This window comes from Amblyraja radiata, chromosome 13 (assembly GCF_010909765.2).
Source record: "Amblyraja radiata isolate CabotCenter1 chromosome 13, sAmbRad1.1.pri, whole genome shotgun sequence".
NCBI lineage: Eukaryota > Metazoa > Chordata > Chondrichthyes > Rajiformes > Rajidae > Amblyraja > Amblyraja radiata.
Window position 1 is genome coordinate 40,285,013 of NC_045968.1, and position 19,285 is coordinate 40,304,297.

The following is a 19,285-nucleotide window of genomic DNA, read 5'->3' on the forward strand; positions in this document are numbered from 1 at the left end:
TCAGAGGTTGTGGGGAGAAGGCAGGAGAATGAGGTTGAGAGGGAAAGATAGATCAGCCTTGATTGAATGGCGGAGTAGACTTGATGGGCTGAATGGCTTAATTCTGCACCAAGTACCTATGGACTTATAAAGAATATGTCAGTTCTTCATGTTGCTGAAAAAGCAAATATTGCTCTAAAGATTGCCCAAGGGAATGTTCTGATAGTTGGCAGTTCAGTGAGTGATGTGCGACTCTAGAGACCAATGTGCTCTGGAGCAGAGAGAAATCATTAGTGGATTGTCTGAATCTATCGGAATGCACGTGTGTTGGAGGAACAGCAAACAGATTACAAAACCCACATTGTTTAGCAATTCGCTCTGTTTTAATTGGTCAGATCAATCAAAGAGTGCAGACGGTTCCGCCCCTGCCGTATAAATGTGGCCATTCTGAACAGTTTAAGGGTTCTCTGCTGTCTCGTCTCCACTGTGGACATGAGGACAGTACTAACTGTTTGCTTCTCCTTGCTGTGCCTCAGTGCCGCCTCACTGGCGTTAACCCGCGAGTACTACATTGGCATCAGGGAAGTCGAATGGAATTACGCTCCCAGCGGCAAAAACGTCATTGCTGGCACTAAGATCGACAAGGACGAGTGAGTAAAAGTAACAGCAACGAGAGAACATCGACTGATGTTTTATATGTCAGATTAATGGGGGTTGAGGGCGGCACAGTGGCGCAGAGGTAAATCTGCTGTCACGCAGCGCCAGAGCCCCGGGTTCGATCCTGACTACGGGTGCTGTCTGTGCGGAGTTTGCACGTCCTCCCTGTGACCGCGGGGGTTTGTGGCGCAGTTGATCTGAATCACATATTGGTGCAATAGTCACTACACTCCTCTGAAGTGGAGTCAGTGCAAAGAGTTGGATCAACAATTGAAGTTGAGAGTAAGTCAGAAACAAAGGAGCCAGGGAGTGATTTTCATCATCTCGGTGGGCAGGTCGGTTTCCTGAGGTTACGTTGGTTAAATACAACATGTACTGTAACACAGTGAGCCAATACAGGCTCTTCGGCCCAACACGTTCATGCTCACCAAGATGCCCCATCTAAGCCCATCCCATTTGTACACAATAGGCCCATATCCTTCTAAACCTTTCTTTTCCATGTTCCTGTACAAATGTCTATTAAATGTTACTGTGCCAGCCTCAACCACTTTCTCTGGAAGCTCGTTCCATATATTCCCACCACCCTCTGTGTGATTAAATTGTCCCTTAGATCTTTTCCCTCTCACCTTCAATCTATGCCCTTTAATTACTGATTCCTCCTCCCAGGGTAAATGTATGTGCGGATTCACCTTATCCTGCCCTTTAAGATTTTATACATCCCCACAAGGCCACTCCTATGTCTCCAACATCTCCTAAAAGATTCTGTGCCTTCATCCTACCTATTCCCCTCATGATTTTATACACCTCTATAAGATCACCTCTCAGCCTCCTGCCCCCCAACGAATAAAGTCCGTTAATTCAGGCCCTTGATCCTTGGCAACATTCTTGTAAATCTTCTTTGCACCCTTTCCAGCTTTATGACATCTTTCCGATAGCAGGGTAATGAACACAATTCTCCAAGTACAGCTTGACCAACACTGTATGAAACTGTCATTTGTGAATTTGTGGAATTCTCTGCCACAGAAGGCAGTATAGGCCAATTCACTAGATGAATTTAAAACAGAGTTAGATAGAGCTCTAGGGGCTAGCAGAATCAAGGGATATGGGAAGAAGGCAGGCACGGGTTACTGATTGTGGATGATCAGCCATGATCACAATGAATGGTGGTGCTGGCTTGAAGGGCCAAATGGCCTCCTCCTGCACCTATTTTCTATGTTTCTATGTTTCTATGTAAAATAACATTCCAACTCATGTCTGAAGAAGGGTCTCGACCCGAAAACATCACCCATTCCTTCTCTCCAGTGATGTTGCCTGTCCCGCTGAATTACACCAGCATTTTGTGACTATCTTCATTTTAAACCAGCATCTGCAGTTTCTTCCTAGACATCCCAACCTCTGTACTCTGTGCCTTGTGTGATGAAGGACTTTATGCCAAAAGCTTTCTTCACCACCCTGTTTACCTGTGACTACACTTTTAGGAAACTACGTACTTGCACTCTAGATCCCTCTGCTCTACAACACACCCCAGGGCCCTAACCTTCATTGTGAAAGTGCTACCCCTGGATTGACTTCTCTTTCATGGCATACCTTACCCTTTCCTGAATTGAATGCCATTTGCTATTCCTCGCCTACCCAACAGTTTAAGATCTCACTGTAATTTTGGCAACCTTCTTAACTTCAGTCTCATCTGCAAACTTACTAGTCAAGTCAAGTCAAGTCAATTTTATTTGTATAGCACATTTAAAAACAGCTCTCGTTGACCAAAGTGCTTTACATCAGTGCAGGTACTAACGTGCTACATACAACGGAGTTGGTCCTCACCCTCAACAACTCTACGTTTGACTCCTCCCATTTCCTCCAAACACAAGGCGTAGCTATGGGCACACGCATGGGCCCCAGCTACGCCTGCCTCTTTGTCGGGTACGTTGAACAATCCTTGTTCAATACGGACCAGGGCCCCATCCCCGACCTCTACCTCCGTTACATTGACGACTGCTTTGGGGCCACCTCCTGCACCCACACACAACTGACTGACTTCATCCACTTCACCACCAAGTTCCATCCGGCACTCCAATACACCTGGACCATTTCCGACACTTCCCTACCATTCCTTGACCTCACCATCTCCATCGCAGGGGACAGACTTCTGACCGACATACACTACAAACCAACTGACTCACATGGCTATCTGGACTACACGTCTTCCCACCCTGCCCCCTGTAAAGACTCCATCCCCTACTCCCAATTCCTTCGCCTACGCCGCATCTGTTCCCAGGATGAGACGCTCCACACCAGGGCATCGGAAATGTCCTCGTTCTACAGGGAACGGGGATTCCCCTCCGCCACCATAGATGAGGCTCGCACCAGGGTCTCATCCATACCCCGCAACACTGCTCTCTCTCCCCATCCCCGCACTCGCAACAAGGGCAGAGTCCCCCTAGTCCTCACCTTTCACCCCACCAGCCGGCAAATACAACACATAATCCTCCGCCATTTCCGCTACCTCCAACGTGACCCCACCACTCGCCACATCTTCCCATCTCCCCCTATGTCTGCCTTCCGCAAAGACCGCTCCCTCCGCAACTCCCTTGTCAATTCTTCCCTTCCCTCCCGTACCACCCCTTCCCCGGGCACTTTCCGTTGCAACCGCAAGAAATGCAACATCTGTCCGTTCACCTCCCCCCTCGACTCCATTTAAGGACCCAAGCAGTCGTTCCAGGTGCGACAGAGGTTCACCTGTATCTCCTCCAACCTCATCTACTGCATCCGCTGCTCTAGATGTCAGCTGATTTACATCGGGGAGACTAAGCGGAGGTTGGGCGATCGTTTCGCCGAACACCTCCGCTCAGTCCGCAATAACCTACCTGAACTCCCGGTGGCTCAGCACTTCAACTCCCCCTCCCATTCCCAATCCGACCTCTCTGTCCTGGGTCTCCTCCATTGCCAGAGTGAGCAACACTGGAAATTGGAGGAACAGCACCTCATATTCCGCCTGGGTTGCTTGCGTCCGGATGCCATGAACATTGAATTCTCCCAATTTTGCTAGCCCTTGCTGTCTCCTCCCCTTCCTTAGCCCTCGAGCTGTCTCCTCCCATCCCCCCGCCCTCGGGCTCCTCCTCCTCCTTTTTCCTTCCTTCTCCCCCCCACCCCCCATCAGTCTGAAGAAGGTTTTTGGACCGAAACGTCGCCTATTTCCTTCGCTCCAGAGATGCTGCTGCACCCGCTGAGTTTCTCCAGCATTTTTGTGTACCTTTAACAATACAAAAACTGTTTACAATGCTCCCTCAGAGGACTTCAAGAAACACTTGGGAGTAGAAATAAGTTTGAAGTCTAGACTTAAAGGAGTTGATGGAGGGGGCAGGTCTGATGAGGAGAGGGATGCTGTTCCACAGTCTAGGGGCTGCAACCGCAAAAGCGCGGTTGCCCCTGAGCTTAAACCTGTACCGCGGGATAGTCAGTAGCCCCAAGTCGGCCGACCTGAGGGACCAAGAGGTAGAATGGTTGGTTTGATGATTTTTGATATGGGGGGGGCAAGCCCGTTAAGGGCTTTGTATACATATAGGAGGAGCTTGAAGTTGATTCCCGTCAAAAGTCTCGCTGCGGCGTTTTGGACCAACTGCAGGCGGGACAGGGATGATTGACTGATGCCAGTGTATAGGGAGTTGCAGTAATCAAGGCGGGAGGAGATAAATGCGTGGATGATTTTTTCAAGGTCATCGAATTGGAGGAATGGTTTGATTTAAGTTATCGTGCGAAGCTGGAAGAAGCTAGCTTTTACCACAGCATTGGCTTGTTTGTCAAACTTCAAAGCGGAGTCAAATATCGCGCCAAGATTTTTGACGTGCGGTTTGAGTAAGGAGGTTAGGCTTCCAAGGCTGCCTGTTATCGTTTTGATGGAGTCCGAGGGGCCGAGTATGATGACCTCAGACTTGCTCTCGTTTAGTTGGAGCAAGTCTGCACGCCTTGCATGTTCTTGTCCAAATCTTGTTAATAAATGATCAACATGATCATACAGGTAAATGATCAACAGCAATGGGCCTAGCACCAATTCCTGTGGTTCATTCCTCCAGTCTGATAAACAGGTCTCAAATCTGAACAACATCTTTCCACCGTCATCAGTCAGGACACTGAATGAGGCGGCACGGTGGCGCAGAAGTAGAGTTGCTGCTTTATAGCGCCAGAGACGCGGGTTTGATCCTGACTACGGGTACTGTATATACGGATTTTGTACTGGTTTCGCTGGTTTCCCCCCACACTCCAAAGACGTTCAGGTTTGTAGGTTAATTTGGCTTTGGTAAAATATTGTAAATTGGCCCTATTGTAGGATAGTGCAGGGATCACTGGTTGGCATGGACTCGGTGGGCCTGTTTCTGCGCTGTATCTCTAAACCAAACTAAATTAGACATCCAAGAAGGAACTGCAAATGCTGGAATATCGAAGGTAGACAATAATGCTGGAGAAACTCAGCGGGTGCAGCAGAAATGTTGCCTATTTCCTTCGCTCCATAGATGCTGCTGCACCCGCTGAGTTTCTCCAGCATTTTTGTCTACCTTAAATTAAACATCCACTGCTTTCCTCCTTCAAGCCAATGGAATATCCAATTCGCAAGCTCTCCCTGGATCCCATGTGATCTAGCCATCAGCACTTTCCAGTCTAGCCCACCATGTGATCTAGTCTCTTGCTAAAGTCCACATTGGGAATATCTACCATCCTGCCCACATCAATCCTCTTAGTTACCTCTCAAAAAAAAAACTCTACCATGTTTGTAAGACACGATTTCTAATGCACAGATCCTGCTAACTATCCTTAATCATACCTTACCTATCTTGCTTGCGTCCGGATGGCATGAACGTTGAATTCTCCCAGTTTTGCTAGCCCTTGCTGTCTCCTCCCCTTCCTTAACCCTCGAGCTGTCTCCTCCCATCCCCCCGCCCTCGGGCTCCTCCTCCTCCCTTTTTCCTTCCTTCTCCCCCCACCCCCCATCAGTCTGAAGAAGGGTTTCGGACCGAAACGTTGCCTATTTCCTTCGCTCCATAGATGCTGCTGCACCCGCTGAGTTTCTCCAGCATTTTTGTGTACCTTACCTATCTACATGATGGTTTCTCTGAATCCTGATCCCCAGAATCACCTCTAGTAACTTATCCATCACTGATATCACCTGTTTGCAGTTCTTCAACTTCTTAAATAATGATACAACATTAGCCACACTACAGTCTTCCAGATCTTTGCCTGTCGTTAAAGATGAAGCAAATATCTCTGCAAGGGCCTCCGCAAGAGCTTGCCACGAGGACTGAGGATGGAGTTGGTTAAGCCCAGGAGATTTATCCACTTTACTGTGCTTTAAAACCACCAACATTGCCTCTTTGGTAATTCATATATGGTCCAAGATCTCACAACTCATTTGCCTCAATTGCTCAGATTCACTGATCGACGTCACAGTAAAAACTGTTGAGAAATATTCATGAACCATCTCACCCATCTCCTGTGGCTCCACAGGAGATAATTTAATCATTGACAAGTAAACAAACCTCCCGTTGATAAAGAATATCACTCCCTTGTGCAATTCTTTGCTTAATTCTTTTGTTCCGAGACAAAGACCATAATAAAGCTCGGAAAGACTTAGCAGTATGGAATGAAGTAAAACAACAATCACCCCGTACACGAGCACTATCCTACACACCACGGACAATTTACAATTTTTACTGAAGCTAATTAACTTACTAACCTGTACATCTTTGGAGTGTGGGAGGAAACCGGAGCACCCGGAGAAAACCTAAGTGGTCACGGGGAGAGCGTACAAACTCTGTACTGACAGCACCTGTAGTCAGGATTGAACCCGGATCTCTTGTGCTATGAGGCAGCAACTTTATCTCTGAGTCACTGTGCTGCCCTGTGTTCCATGTTATCCAGTCGGCAGAAAGACTATACATGATTACAATCGAGCCACCCGCAGGCTAAAGGGAATGACGTTTAATGCAAGTTAAGTCCAGAAAAGTCTGATTAATGTTAGTCTGTGGGTCACCAATGAAGCCAAAGTGGTTTTGCAATGGCTGGGAGCTCAGAGAGGCTCTCTACAATTGCCAGCCCTCCTTCATGCCAGCCACTGGTAACGGCTTGACTTTGTGTAATTTTTAGGCATGCATCTGTATTCCTGAAACGTGGTCCAACCAGGATAGGAAGTGTGTACAAGAAGGCCGTGTATCTGGAGTACACTGATGGCAATTACACCAAGGAGGTTGCAAAGCCAGAATGGCTGGGATTTCTGGGACCTGTTATTAAGGCAGAGCAAGGAGACACCATCATTATTCACCTGAAGAATTTTGCTCTTCGGCCTTATTCAATACATCCTCATGGTGTCACCTACACAAAAAGCAATGAAGGTAATGTTTATGCAGGTTGTTCCCTTAAGTGTCTACATCGTGTGACCATAAGGGGCTGGCACAGTGGCGCAGCTGGTAGAGCCACTGCCTCACAGCGCCAGAGACCAGGTTTGATCCCGACCTCGGGTGCTATCTGGGTGCAGTTCCTCCCCGTTCTCCCTGTGACAGCGTGGGTTTCCTCTGGGTGCTCCGGTATCCGCCCACATCCCAAAGACATGTGGGTTTGTAGGTTAATTGGCCCAATGTAAATTGCCTCCAATGTGTAGGGAGTCCACGCTGACCATCGATCACCCGCTCACGCTAGTTCCCACTCTCGCATCCACTCCCTACACACCAGGTGCAACCTGCAGGATCCAATTAACCTACAAACCCGCACGTCTTTGGGATGTGGGGGGAAACCGGAGCGCCAGGAGGAAACCCGCACATCCACAGGGAGAACGTGCAAACTCCACACAGACAGCACCTGGGGTCAGGATCGAACCTGGGTCTCTGGTGTCGTGAGGCAGGAGCTTTACCAGCAGTGCCAACGTGCCACCCCTGATGTCTATGTGGGGTTTATACATTCTTTCCTCTTTGTGCTCTAGTGTATCTCTATCTTCCATTGTGGCTGTGAATTCCTCATTCATCGAGGTTAATGACAATTTGATAGATTGATGGTGGTGAAGCCAGATTCACCAGTCGCATTGAAAAGGCTTTTGCCCTATGATTGATTGAAAGACACAGCATGGAAACAGACCCTTCGGCCTACCGAGTCCCCAACCATCAAGCACCCGTTCACAATGGTTTGATCTTATCCCACTTTCGCATCCACTCCCTACACACCATGGGGCAATTGACCTACAAACTCATACATCTGTGAGAAGGAATAAGTTTGAACGGCTACAAGAAGCCAAGGATGAGGGAAATATGTCGGATGGGATTGTTCTCTTTTGAGCTGGCATGGACCTGATGAGCTGTATGTCCTCCTTCTGTATCAGTAATTAAAATCATTATCAACGCAACAGTCATGAGAAGATCCTTGAAAGCAGCGTCACAGATAGATGGGATGGTTAAAAAGACTTTAGGCACATTGGTCTTCATCATTCAGAGTATTGAGTATAGGGGTTGGGAGGTCATGTTGCAGTTGTACAAGACATTGGTGAGGTCACATTTAGAATATTGTGTTCCGTTTTGGTCACCCTGTTATTAGACAAATGTCATTAAGCTGGAAAGGGTGCAGAGAAGATTTACAACGATGTTTCCAGAACTTGAGGGCAGCTATAGGGAGAGGTTGAGCAGGCTGGGTCTTTATTCCTTGGAGTACAGGTAGATGAGGCATGATGTTATACAGGCATACAAGATAGCAATGAGAGGAATAGATCGGGTAAATGCACAAAGTCTTTTACCCAGAGTAGGAAAATCGGGAACCAGAGGACATAGGTTTAAGGTGGGGGGGGGGGGGGGGGGGGGGTGGAAGATTGCAACCTTCACGTGGTCCGCCCTGTTTCGACGAATGCTATCAACCCGGCGTGCACAATCAAATAAGATCAAATAGAACAAGTTGTCCTACAACTTTAGGCTGTGCACGCCATACGCAAGAAGAAGAAGGTGAGGGGGAAAGATTTAATAGGAACCCGAGGGGCAACTTTTTTATACAAAGGGTGGTAGGTGTATGGAATGAGCTGCCGGAGGAAGCAGTTGAGGTGGGTACTACCACAATCTTTAAAAAATATTTAGACAGGTACATGGATAGGACAGGTTTAGAGGGATATGGGCCACACACAGGCAGGTGGGACGAGTGTAGATGGGACATGTTGGTCGGCGTGGGCAAGTTGGATCAAAGGGCATGGTTCCACACTGTATGACTCTATGACTCAATCTGTTTTGCTATTGTTGTTGGCAGAAGCCCATGATCAACAACTTGACCAAACTCAGATCAGATCATGATGGTTTGGTCTGATTGTCAGCAATTTCTACATGTAATTTTCATCAGTAATTATTGTCTTCTTGTTTTGCTCTCCCAGGTGCATTTTATCCCGACAACACCACGAATCTGGAGAAACGGGATGATATTGTAAACCCCGGTAAAAATTATACCTACCACTGGGATTTAACACAAGATCAAAGCCCAACAAAAGATGACTTTGAATGTTTGTCAAGAATCTATCACTCACACATCGATGCTCCCAGGGATATTTCAACTGGACTTATTGGACCATTGATCATTTGTAAAAGAGGTAATCATTAAATCCGCTGCTTCAAGGATAATTGGCTAAAATGTTAGCCTGCAACACCCCACACCTTAACGGTGCTATTATCAGCATGCATGTGTACTTCTTACCTTTAGGCCTCCTTGCTTAAGGAAAGATGTTAATGAGTTGGAAACTGTTCAGAAGAAGTTTAGTTTCGTTTTTATTGTCATGTATACCGAGGTATGGTAAAAAGCATGTTTATTTATTGCGTGCTATCCAGTCCGTGAAAAGACAATACATGATTACAATCAATCCGCTTACAGTGTACAGATATGGGATAAAGGGTATAGTGTTTAGTGCAAGATAAAGTCCAGGCAAGTCCGATTAAATATAGTTCAAAGGTCTCCAATGGGGCAGATGGGAGATCAGGGCCGCTCTCTAGTTGGTGATAGGATGGTTCAGTTACCTGATAAAAGCTAGGTAGAAACTGTATCTGGAGGCGTCAAGTTGGGAAAAGGGGAAGTACAACGGGATCTGGGCATCCTGGGGGTCCTTGTACATCAGTCTATGAAAGTAAGCATGCAGGTACAGCAGGCAATGAAGAAAGCGAATGGCATGTTGGCCTTTATAACAAGAGGAATTGAATATAGGAGCAAAGACGTCCTTCTGCAGTTGTACAGAGCTCTAGTGAGACCACACCTGGAGTATTGTGTGCAGTTTTGGTCCCCTAATTTGAGGAAGGACATTCTTGCTATTGAGGGAGTGCAGCGTAGGTTTACAAGGTTAAATCCCGGGGTGGCGGGAATGTCATATGCTGAGAGAATGGAGCAACTGGGCTTGTACACTCTGGAGTTTAGAAGGATGAGAGGATATCTCATTGAAACATATAAGATTGTTAAGGGCTTGGACACACTAGAGGCAGGAAACATGTTCCCAATGTTGAGGGAGTCCAGAACCAGGGGCCACAGTTTAAGAATAAGGAGTAAGCCATTTAGAACGGAGACGAGGAAACACTTTTTATCACAGAGAGTGGTGAGTCTGTGGAATTCTCTGCCTCAGAGGGCGGTGGAGGCAGCTTCTCTGGATGCTTTCAAGAGAGAGCTAGATAGGGCTCTTAAAAATAGCGGTCAGGGGATATGGGGAGAAGGCAGGAACGGGGTACTGATTGGGGATGATCAGCCATGATCACATTGAATGGCGGTGCTGGCTCAAAGGGCCAAATGGCCTACTCCTGCACCTATTGTCTATTGTCTATTGCCATATGAAGTTTATTTATGGTCATTGGAAAGAAGGTTGGCTGTGTGATGGACTGGGCTGCGTCCAGGACCTCTGCGATTTCTTGCGGTTTTGGATGGAGCTGTTCCCAAACCATGATGTGATGCATCCCGATAAAATATGTTCTACGCCGCATCTGCAGAGGTGGTAAGGGTTGTTGGGGACATGCTAAACTTCCTAAACCAGATTGATACATGGATCAGGTGGATTGTAGTAGGAGCAAAGATTGTTCAGGCAAAACTTGAATTGAATCTAGAACTCTTTATGGGAGAAAAAGAAGGGAACATCCATTTAGAGACGGAGGGTAGAGAATGATTAGAACATTCTTCCCCAAAGAACAGTGGAAGCTGTGTCTTTGAACACTTTGAGGGCAGCGGTAGAGAGAAGCAAAGGGCTGAAAGATTACTTGATGGGAATAGGGAATCATGGTTACATTCAGATCAGCCATGTTATCAAATACTGGAGGAGACTTAAGGCTACTGCCTGCTCTTCACTGCTATACCCTGATGCAAGCCAGACCACTAATGATAAGGCAGATACACCACAGGAAGGCAACGTTACCTGAGGTGCGATGATAGAGTGTGGGCCTCTCTCCCTTCCCAGGTGGAGCTGAAAGACTCCTTGACCCCATCAGCAGAATACCATTTAGTTTCATTCAGTTTAGTGCAGGGATACAAAGTGGAAACAGGTCCTTCGGCCCACTGAGTCCACGCCAACCAGTGATCATCCGCACACTAGTTCTATCCTACACACTAGGGACAATTTACAGAAGCGAGTTAACCTGCAAACCTGAACGTCTTTAGAATGTGGGAGGAAACCGGATCACCTGGAGAAAACCCACGTGGTCACAGGGAGAATGTACATACTCTATACAGAGAGTACCCTTGGTCAAGATTGAACCTGGGTCTCGTGCACTGCAAAGGCAGCAACTCTACTGCTGCGCCACCATGCCGTCCCATCAAATAACATCAATGATATTGTTAATTACTTCTTGTTTCACTTCCAGGTGTTTTAACCAGCAAGAAGAAACAATGGGCGAATGAAGAGTTTGCCTTGCTCTTCTCTGTAATGGATGAAAATGACAGCTGGTACCTGGATTACAATATCAAACACTACTGCACTACCCCAAATAACGTGGACATAAATGATGAAGATTTTATTGAAAGTAACAAAATGCACTGTAAGACACCCGTTAAATTCTGTTCAATGGTAAAGCTGAGCTTTCAGGAAAATGTGTAAATAGAATCTCATAAATTCATAAGTTGTAGGAGCAGAATTAGACCATTCGGCCCATCAAGTCGACTCCTCTATTCTCCAACTTCAGTGTTCCCCCACCATCGCGTGTGCTATGAATCTCTTTCTCCCACTCACACAGAGGTGTCTGGCACACTGTACACCATCATCCTCGGGTATTTTACCCCCAAGGGCAGGTAATACTTCAAATTAGAGAGATCGCAGATCATCGTCCTCCAGTTCCCTCCTTTCCATGGTCTGTCGGACCTTTAGTTTAGAGATAGAGTGTGGAAATAGGCCCACCAAGGCTAGGCTGACCAGCAATCAACCGTACACTAGTTCTATCCTACACACTAGGGCCAATTTACAGAAGCCAATTAACCTGCAAACTTGCACGTCTTTGGAGTGATGGAGGTAACTGAAGCACCCGGAGAAAACCCACGAGGTCATGGGGAGAACCTACAAACTCCGTACAGACAACACCTGTAGTCAGGATCGAACCCAGGTCTCTGGCGTTGTAAGGCAGCAAAACTACAGCTGCGCCACAGTGCTGCCCTATCAGGCCCTTCGGCCTATCGAGTCCATGCCGACGATCGATCAGCCATTCACACTAGTTCAATATAATCCCACTTTCTTATCCACTCCCTACACACTTGGGGCAATTTACAGAGGGCAATTAACCTACAAACCCACGTCTTTGGGATGTCTGAGGAAACTGGAATATAGCTAGCTGGAGGCAACCCAATCTGTCCAAGGGATAACATGCAAACTCCACACAGGCAGCACCTGAAGTCAGGATCGAACCTGGGTCTATGGTGTTGTGAGGCAGCAGCTTGGCTGCGTCAATGTGCCGTCAATTGAAGGTCCATTCAGGTGAACTGTTTAGTAAGTTTGCAGATGACAAGAAAATAGGTGGAGCCATAGACGGCGAGGGTTGCACAAGGACATAGATCAGCTGGAAGTTCATAAGTTCTAGGAGCAGAATTAGGCCATTCGGCCCATCAAGTCTACTCCGTCATTCAATTATAGCTAACCTATCTTTCCCTCTCAACCCTATTCTCCTGCCTTCTTCCCATAACCCCTGACACCCTGAAGTTTGGATGATGATGGTGATGATGATACTTTATTGTCACTTGTACCTAGCTAGGTGCAGTCAAATGCTTTGTTTTTTTGCAAACAAAGTACACAAAGGAGTCGCCACAAAGGCGTTGACAAAGTTACAAAAAGTACTAATTGCAGATAATACATCCCAGTACATCCCAGTAAAAGTACCCACTCCAGTACATGGAGTGCTGGCGAATGGAATTTCATCCAAACGAGTGTGAGGTATTGTGTGTTGAGGTATCAAATATTAACTGTACATATGCACTAAAGGTGATAACATGCAGAGAGATCTCGGCATTCATTGTTCCCTGAAAATGCTGACAAGGGTGGATAGGGTGGTGAAAAGGCATTTGGCAAGCTTGCCAACAAAGACCAAGGCATTGAGTATAATGGTTGGGGTGACATGTTGTAGCTCTACAAACCAGCTACTTGGATAGGAAAGGAACAGAGAGATAGGGCAAGTGGGATTAGTGCAGATAGGCATTATGGTGTACATGGACTAGTTGGTGTGAAGAGCCCATGTCCGTGGTGTACGATGGGCAAAGAGTGGGAAGCGAAGGGGAGAGAACACTGAGTGTGTTGGGGGAGGCTAAAGGAAAGAAATAAGAGGGAAGAACAATAGATAATTTGCGTGGAGGTGGGGTTCAGGGAGAGAACATGAAAACATGGACATTGCCTGATACACAATGGAATAACACCTCAGTCAATGATTGCTAATGACCTGACCATCTATTTATATTTTTCAGCCATAAATGGATACGTCTATGGGAACCTGCCTCATCTATCGATGTTTACTGGGGATAAAGTGGTTTGGTATCTCTTTGGGATGGGGAACGAGGTGGATATCCACTCAGCATACTTCCATGGGCAGATGCTGGTTACTGCTGACCGCCGCACTGATACCATCAGTCTATTCCCTGCCACATTCGTTACTGCTGTAATGGTGCCCAACAATCCCGGAAAGTGGCTTCTCAGTTGTCAAGTCAATGACCATGTTGAAGGTGTGAAGTCTTCCTTCTTGTTCTCAGCACCTTTACTTTAATGATAGCTCTGTCTCTCACATGAAGAGTCTCAGCACTGGATTGTGGTTTACACTTTAAAGGGCCTGTCCCACGAGCATGCGACTCCATGCGGCAAGCGCGACCTAACGTAGTCACTTGAGCCGTACAGCCTCGCGGGGCCGGTCCCACTTCGATCGCCGGAGCCATATGGAGTTGTGCGGAGCTGGTCCCGACATCACGCGGGGCTCCGAAAAACTGACCGTGTTCAAAAATTCCGCGCGGCAACGGCCTGCCGGCCCACAGCCGTCTCGACGCCGGACGCACAGCCTCGACGCTGTACGTCACGCGCGAACTTCCCGCAGACTTCGCTCGAACTTCATGCCATTCACTCGACCTCCATACGGCCCCCGCTTCTGGTTTGGTCGCGCTTGCTGCATGCAGTCGCATGCTCGTGGGACAGGCCCCTTTAGGTCGCGCTTGCCGCATGGAGTCGCATGCTCGTGGGACAGGCTCTTAGACATTAAACTTTAGACTTTGAAGGTTCAGTGTGGAAACAGGCCATTTGGCCCTTCGAGTCCAGGCTGACCAGCGATCACCCGCACACTAGCATTTTCCAATACACTAGAATTTCACAATTTTACCAAAGCCAATTAACCTACAGACCTGTACGCCTTTGAAGTGAGGGAGGAAACTGGAACACCCGGAGAAAACCCACGCGGTCGCATGGAGAACGTACAAACTCCATACAGACAGCACCCATAGTCAGGATCGAACCCGGGTCTCTGGCGCTGTAAGGCAACAACTCTACTGCTGTGCCACCGTGTTGCCCTTGGTGTTGAAAAATCATCTGAATTAGGCTGTTCTGCCCATTAGGTCCGTGCTGTCTCTCAGGGAAGGAAGCCGTACAGCTCCACTTTCCTTCTCATTTTCCTGCACCCCTGCATCTTATTCTCTGTCACAGATGGTCAACAAGACACCTCAGCACACAACATCAACACGCTCGGTGTTTAGAGATCAGTTGCCCGTAAAAAACTGATTAGGACATTCACTTGAAAACCATCACTCAAATCCTCTTGCACTATTATGGTCAAAGAGTGAAACAGTATGGAAACAGATCCTTCAGCCCAGATCATCTATTCCAACCAACATGCCTTCCTGACCTAGTCCCATTTGCCTGCATTTGGCCTAAAAGCTTCTACACCTTTCCTATCCATGAATCCTGTCCAAATGTCTTTTAAACATTGTATTTATATTCACCTCTCCCACTTCAACAGGCAGCTCGTTCCATGATTCCACAACCTTCTGCGTACCAACTTGCCCCTTTAAATTCTTCCCCTCACACCTTAACCCATGCTCTGTAGTTTTAGATTCCCCTACTCTGGGAAAAACTGTGACCATCCATCTTATGATTTAATAAATGTGTATAAGGTCACCCCTCAGCCTCCTATACTCTTGATAAAACAGTCCCATCTATCCAGTCTCTCCTCATAACCTGAGCTTGCCAGTTCTGGCAACATCCCTGCAAATCTTTTAGTTTTTAGTTTTAGAGATACAATGCAGAAACATCAGTCTGAAGGGGGGTCTAGACCCGAAACGTCATGCATTCCTTCTCGCCACAGATGCTGCCTCACCCGCTGAGTTTCTGCAGCTTTTTGTCTACCTTCGATTTTTCCAGCATCTGCAGTTCTTTCTTAAACAATGCAGAAACAAGCCCTTCGGCTCACTGAGTCTGTGCCGACCAGTGATCCCCACAAACTAGCACCATCCTACACACTAGGGACAATTTACAATTTTTGCTGATTTTAACATATATACCTGTACATCTTCAGAATGGATTGGGGAAGGAAACCGGAGCTCCCGGAGAAAACGCACATGATCACTGAGGGAATGTATCATTTCTGTACAGACAGCACCCATAGACAGGATCAAACCGACATCTCTGGCACTGTAAGGCAGCGACTGTACTGCTGTGCCACCGTGCCCCCCTCTTGCTCAATCACATCAATCCTAAAAGTTGGCGGCCAGAACTGCTCACAATATTCTTATAGAGCTGTAACTTAACTCTATGACTAATGGACAGGTGGAGAGTAGGGAGAGCAAGGTAAAGCTGACGATGACTCCAGGCGGAGAATATTTCAAACAGGCCAAAGGCTCACCACACACCTGATGAAAAACCAAGTGTATTTTTATGATTACAGCTGGAATGCAGGCCTTGTTTGAAGTTGTTGACTACGAGAAGAAAACCAAAAAGCCAGCAAGTAAAGGAAAGGAAAGGCAATATTACATTGCTGCAGAGGAAATAGTATGGGACTATGGACCTTCAGGCATTGACCAATTCACAGCAAAGCCTCTGGACAATCCACATGGGTATGTCTTACCAATGCATTCACTTTAGTTTGGTTTAGTTTTAGTTTAATTTATTGTCACATGTAATGAGGTACACTGAAAAAGCTTTTTTTTGCGTGCAATCCAGTCAGCGGATAGACTATACATGATTACAATCGAGCCGTCCACTCTGTTTACTAAACTAGATAGTCCTGCCCCTGGACCGCAGGTGCTGTCTTCACTTCAGTACATCATTCTAGTTAAGTTTAGTTTGGATTATTATATTGTACTTGTACCGAGGTACAGTGAAAAGCTTTATTGTTGGGTGCTATCGAGTCAGCGAAAAGACTATACATGATTACAATAAAGCCGTCCACAGTGTTACAGATGCAGGAAAAAAGGAATAATGTTTACTGCAAGATAAAGTCCAGTAAAGTCTGGTTAAAGATAGTAGAGTGTGAATTGTAGAATTAAAATGTAGTCTTAATTTGACCATAAGGCCCGTTGTCCTGGCAACGGCACTGGGTCTCAGTTAAAGGGTTCAGCCTGGCCAGGCGATGCTGTGAATGTCCTCCATTGCCACTCTGTGCCGCTGCAGGCCGTGTCCAATCCACACGCTTGGCCTCTCAGGTATAAAACTATTACTAATTACTAATTACTATTACTAATTGCTATGTCTTCTTGCACCTTTAGAGATGCTGTGGTGTTCTTTGAAAGAGGAGAAACAAGAATTGGAGGAAAATACATAAAGGCAGTTTACAGAGAATACACAGATGAAACTTTTAAAAAGCTCAAGCCCAGGACACCTGATGAGGAGCATCTTGGAATACTTGGTAGGAAATAAATTAGGAAGTTTCTTCAACACTTTTAGTTATATTCGGCACTCTGCATAAAAAGTAATATTTAGTTGCATAACACATGATTTCATTCACCCATGGAATGAGGAAACAGAATGAGCAACATTTTTCTCTATGGAAGGAACTGTTTGTTTACAATTCACTAATTTTTATTATTGTTCAAATCAATGCAATTAAACCTGAGATAGAGATGTGAAACCAGCACTAACTTACTTTACACAACTACACAAAGCCAAGATCTAGTCCCCTACTCAAGTCATATCATGGAATCATAGAGCTGGAAACAAGCCCTTCACCCCAACTTGCAGATGCCGAACAAATTGGCATTCTGTGCTAGTCTCATTTGCTTGCATTTGACCCATATCACTCTAAACCTTTCCTATCCATGCCTCTGTCCAAATGTCATAATTGTATGTTTTGGTTTCAGACAGCAATGCTTAATGGGCAATGACATGTCATGGTGGCTTGGCAGTTCGTGCAATTGTCTCACAACCCCAGGGATGTGGGTTCAATCCTGACTTCTGGTGCTGTCTGTGTGGAGTACGGACGCTCGCCTCAAGACCACACAGATTTCCATTTGGTGTTCTGGTTTCCTCCTGCATCCAAATACGTGCTGGTGGATTCATTGACGGCCATAAATTATGCTTTAGTGAAGGGAATGGCAAAGATAATTGAAGGTGTCTTGATGGGAATCTGTGGCAGAGAAATAAGATGCAGGGATGCAGAAAAATGAGAAGGCGAATGGGAATCTGCGGGTTCTTCTCTGAATGCCAGTATGGAACCTGATGGGCAGAACAGCCTCCTTCAATGTTGAGAGTATTGTTTGAGGGGTAGGATTTGCATCACTTAGTGCTATGGCAGGGGGCAGGTAGTGTATATGACTATGGGTGGGTGCACCACCCTAGTTTACTGGGCCCAGGAGCTACCTTGAGGTCCACATGCACATCTCCACCATGTGAGTGAGTCCCAGGCGCAGACTGGAGGATAAAGACCACACCTGGAGGACTGTGTACAACGCTGCTCACCTTATTTAAGGCTTTGCTCACCTTATTCAAGGAGTGGTGTATATGCATAGGAATTGGTTCAGAGAAGATCCCTCAGAAAGGATCCTTCAGGCTGCACCCCCAGAGCAAGAAACAGAATCAATGACACAGGTTGAAGGCCTCACGTTAGATCAGGAAGTTAATGGGACCTCTCCCTTAGACCTTTAACTTAGTCTTGGAGGTCCAGCAGTCAGTCTGGTATCGTGATTCAATAGTGATTTATTGTTATATGTCCCAAAACAGAACAATAAATTCTTACTTGCAGCAGCACAACAGATATGTAAATATAGTACTCTATAAACACTATAATAAACAACAAAAACATTTCAGTAAATGTTTTTAAATAGTGCAAAGACTAAAATAATGCCCCCAAGTCTATGTAGTTCAGAGCTTATTTGAAGTTGCAGTGTTTAATAGCCTGGCGGTTGTAGGAAAGAAGCTGTTCCTGAACCTGGACCGTACAGTTTTCAGCTCCTATACCTTCTTCCTGGTGGCAGGAATGAAATGAAAGCGTGGCCAGAGTGGTGCGGGTCCCTGATGATGCTGGCTGCCTTTTTGAGGCAGCAACTCTTGTAGATCCCATCGATGATGGGGACGTCAGTATCCGCGATGGACTGGGCAGTGTTCACCACTTTTTGCAGTCTTCTTTGTATCTGGGCTTTGGAGTTGCCGACCAGGCTGTGACGCCTAACCTGTGTCAAATCTTCTCTTGTGCTGCTCTGTGCCTCTACCTACGGGCAACTTGCTACAAATGAAATTTGTTGTTATCATGTAATCTCTACAATAACTGGCGATCGCCTTTGTTGTGCAGGACCCATCATTAAGGCAGAGGTTGGAGATAACATCAAGGTGACCTTCTGGAATAACGCCAGCCAGACCTACAGCATGCAACCTCATGGACTATTCTACGAGAAAGATGTTGAGGGAGCCAATTATCAGACTAACACCACAGGTAATTTAGACCGCACACCTTCATCCACCAAAAATGTTTAGTCAATTTTAACCTCCAGAACGTTACTGATCTGAGCCAAAGAAAGATGAGCAAGGATTGTTTATAAATTTTAACTAACAAAAGTAATTGAAGTTGGAGGAATAAAATGGAACCCTGGAATGTATAATTTTAAAAACGGTCTCATATTAAGCCTATTCAACATGAACTCATGGCATGGAAACCTAATTTTCTCCTGTAAATTAGGGAAATTTCAGGTTTCCATTTTATTCCTTCACCTGCAAATGACTTTTGTTGATTAAAATGTATAA

At 46.3% G+C, this 19,285-nt stretch overlaps 1 protein-coding gene across 1 annotated transcript in view; it reads left to right on the forward strand.

The window, feature by feature from the left end:
* Positions 1 to 390: 390 nt before the first annotated feature.
* Positions 391 to 19,285, forward strand: part of LOC116979925 (ceruloplasmin) — a 43,135-nt gene continuing 24,240 nt past the window's right edge. Inside the window, exons 1-9 of the mRNA XM_033031866.1 lie at positions 391 to 395; positions 441 to 629; positions 6,772 to 7,016; positions 9,020 to 9,232; positions 11,469 to 11,642; positions 13,546 to 13,800; positions 15,999 to 16,167; positions 16,819 to 16,958; positions 18,837 to 18,977. Coding sequence (XP_032887757.1) covers positions 472 to 629; positions 6,772 to 7,016; positions 9,020 to 9,232; positions 11,469 to 11,642; positions 13,546 to 13,800; positions 15,999 to 16,167; positions 16,819 to 16,958; positions 18,837 to 18,977 — 1,495 coding nt within the window. The 5' untranslated portion in view covers positions 391 to 395; positions 441 to 471. The remainder of the gene's footprint in view (positions 396 to 440; positions 630 to 6,771; positions 7,017 to 9,019; positions 9,233 to 11,468; positions 11,643 to 13,545; positions 13,801 to 15,998; positions 16,168 to 16,818; positions 16,959 to 18,836; positions 18,978 to 19,285) is intronic.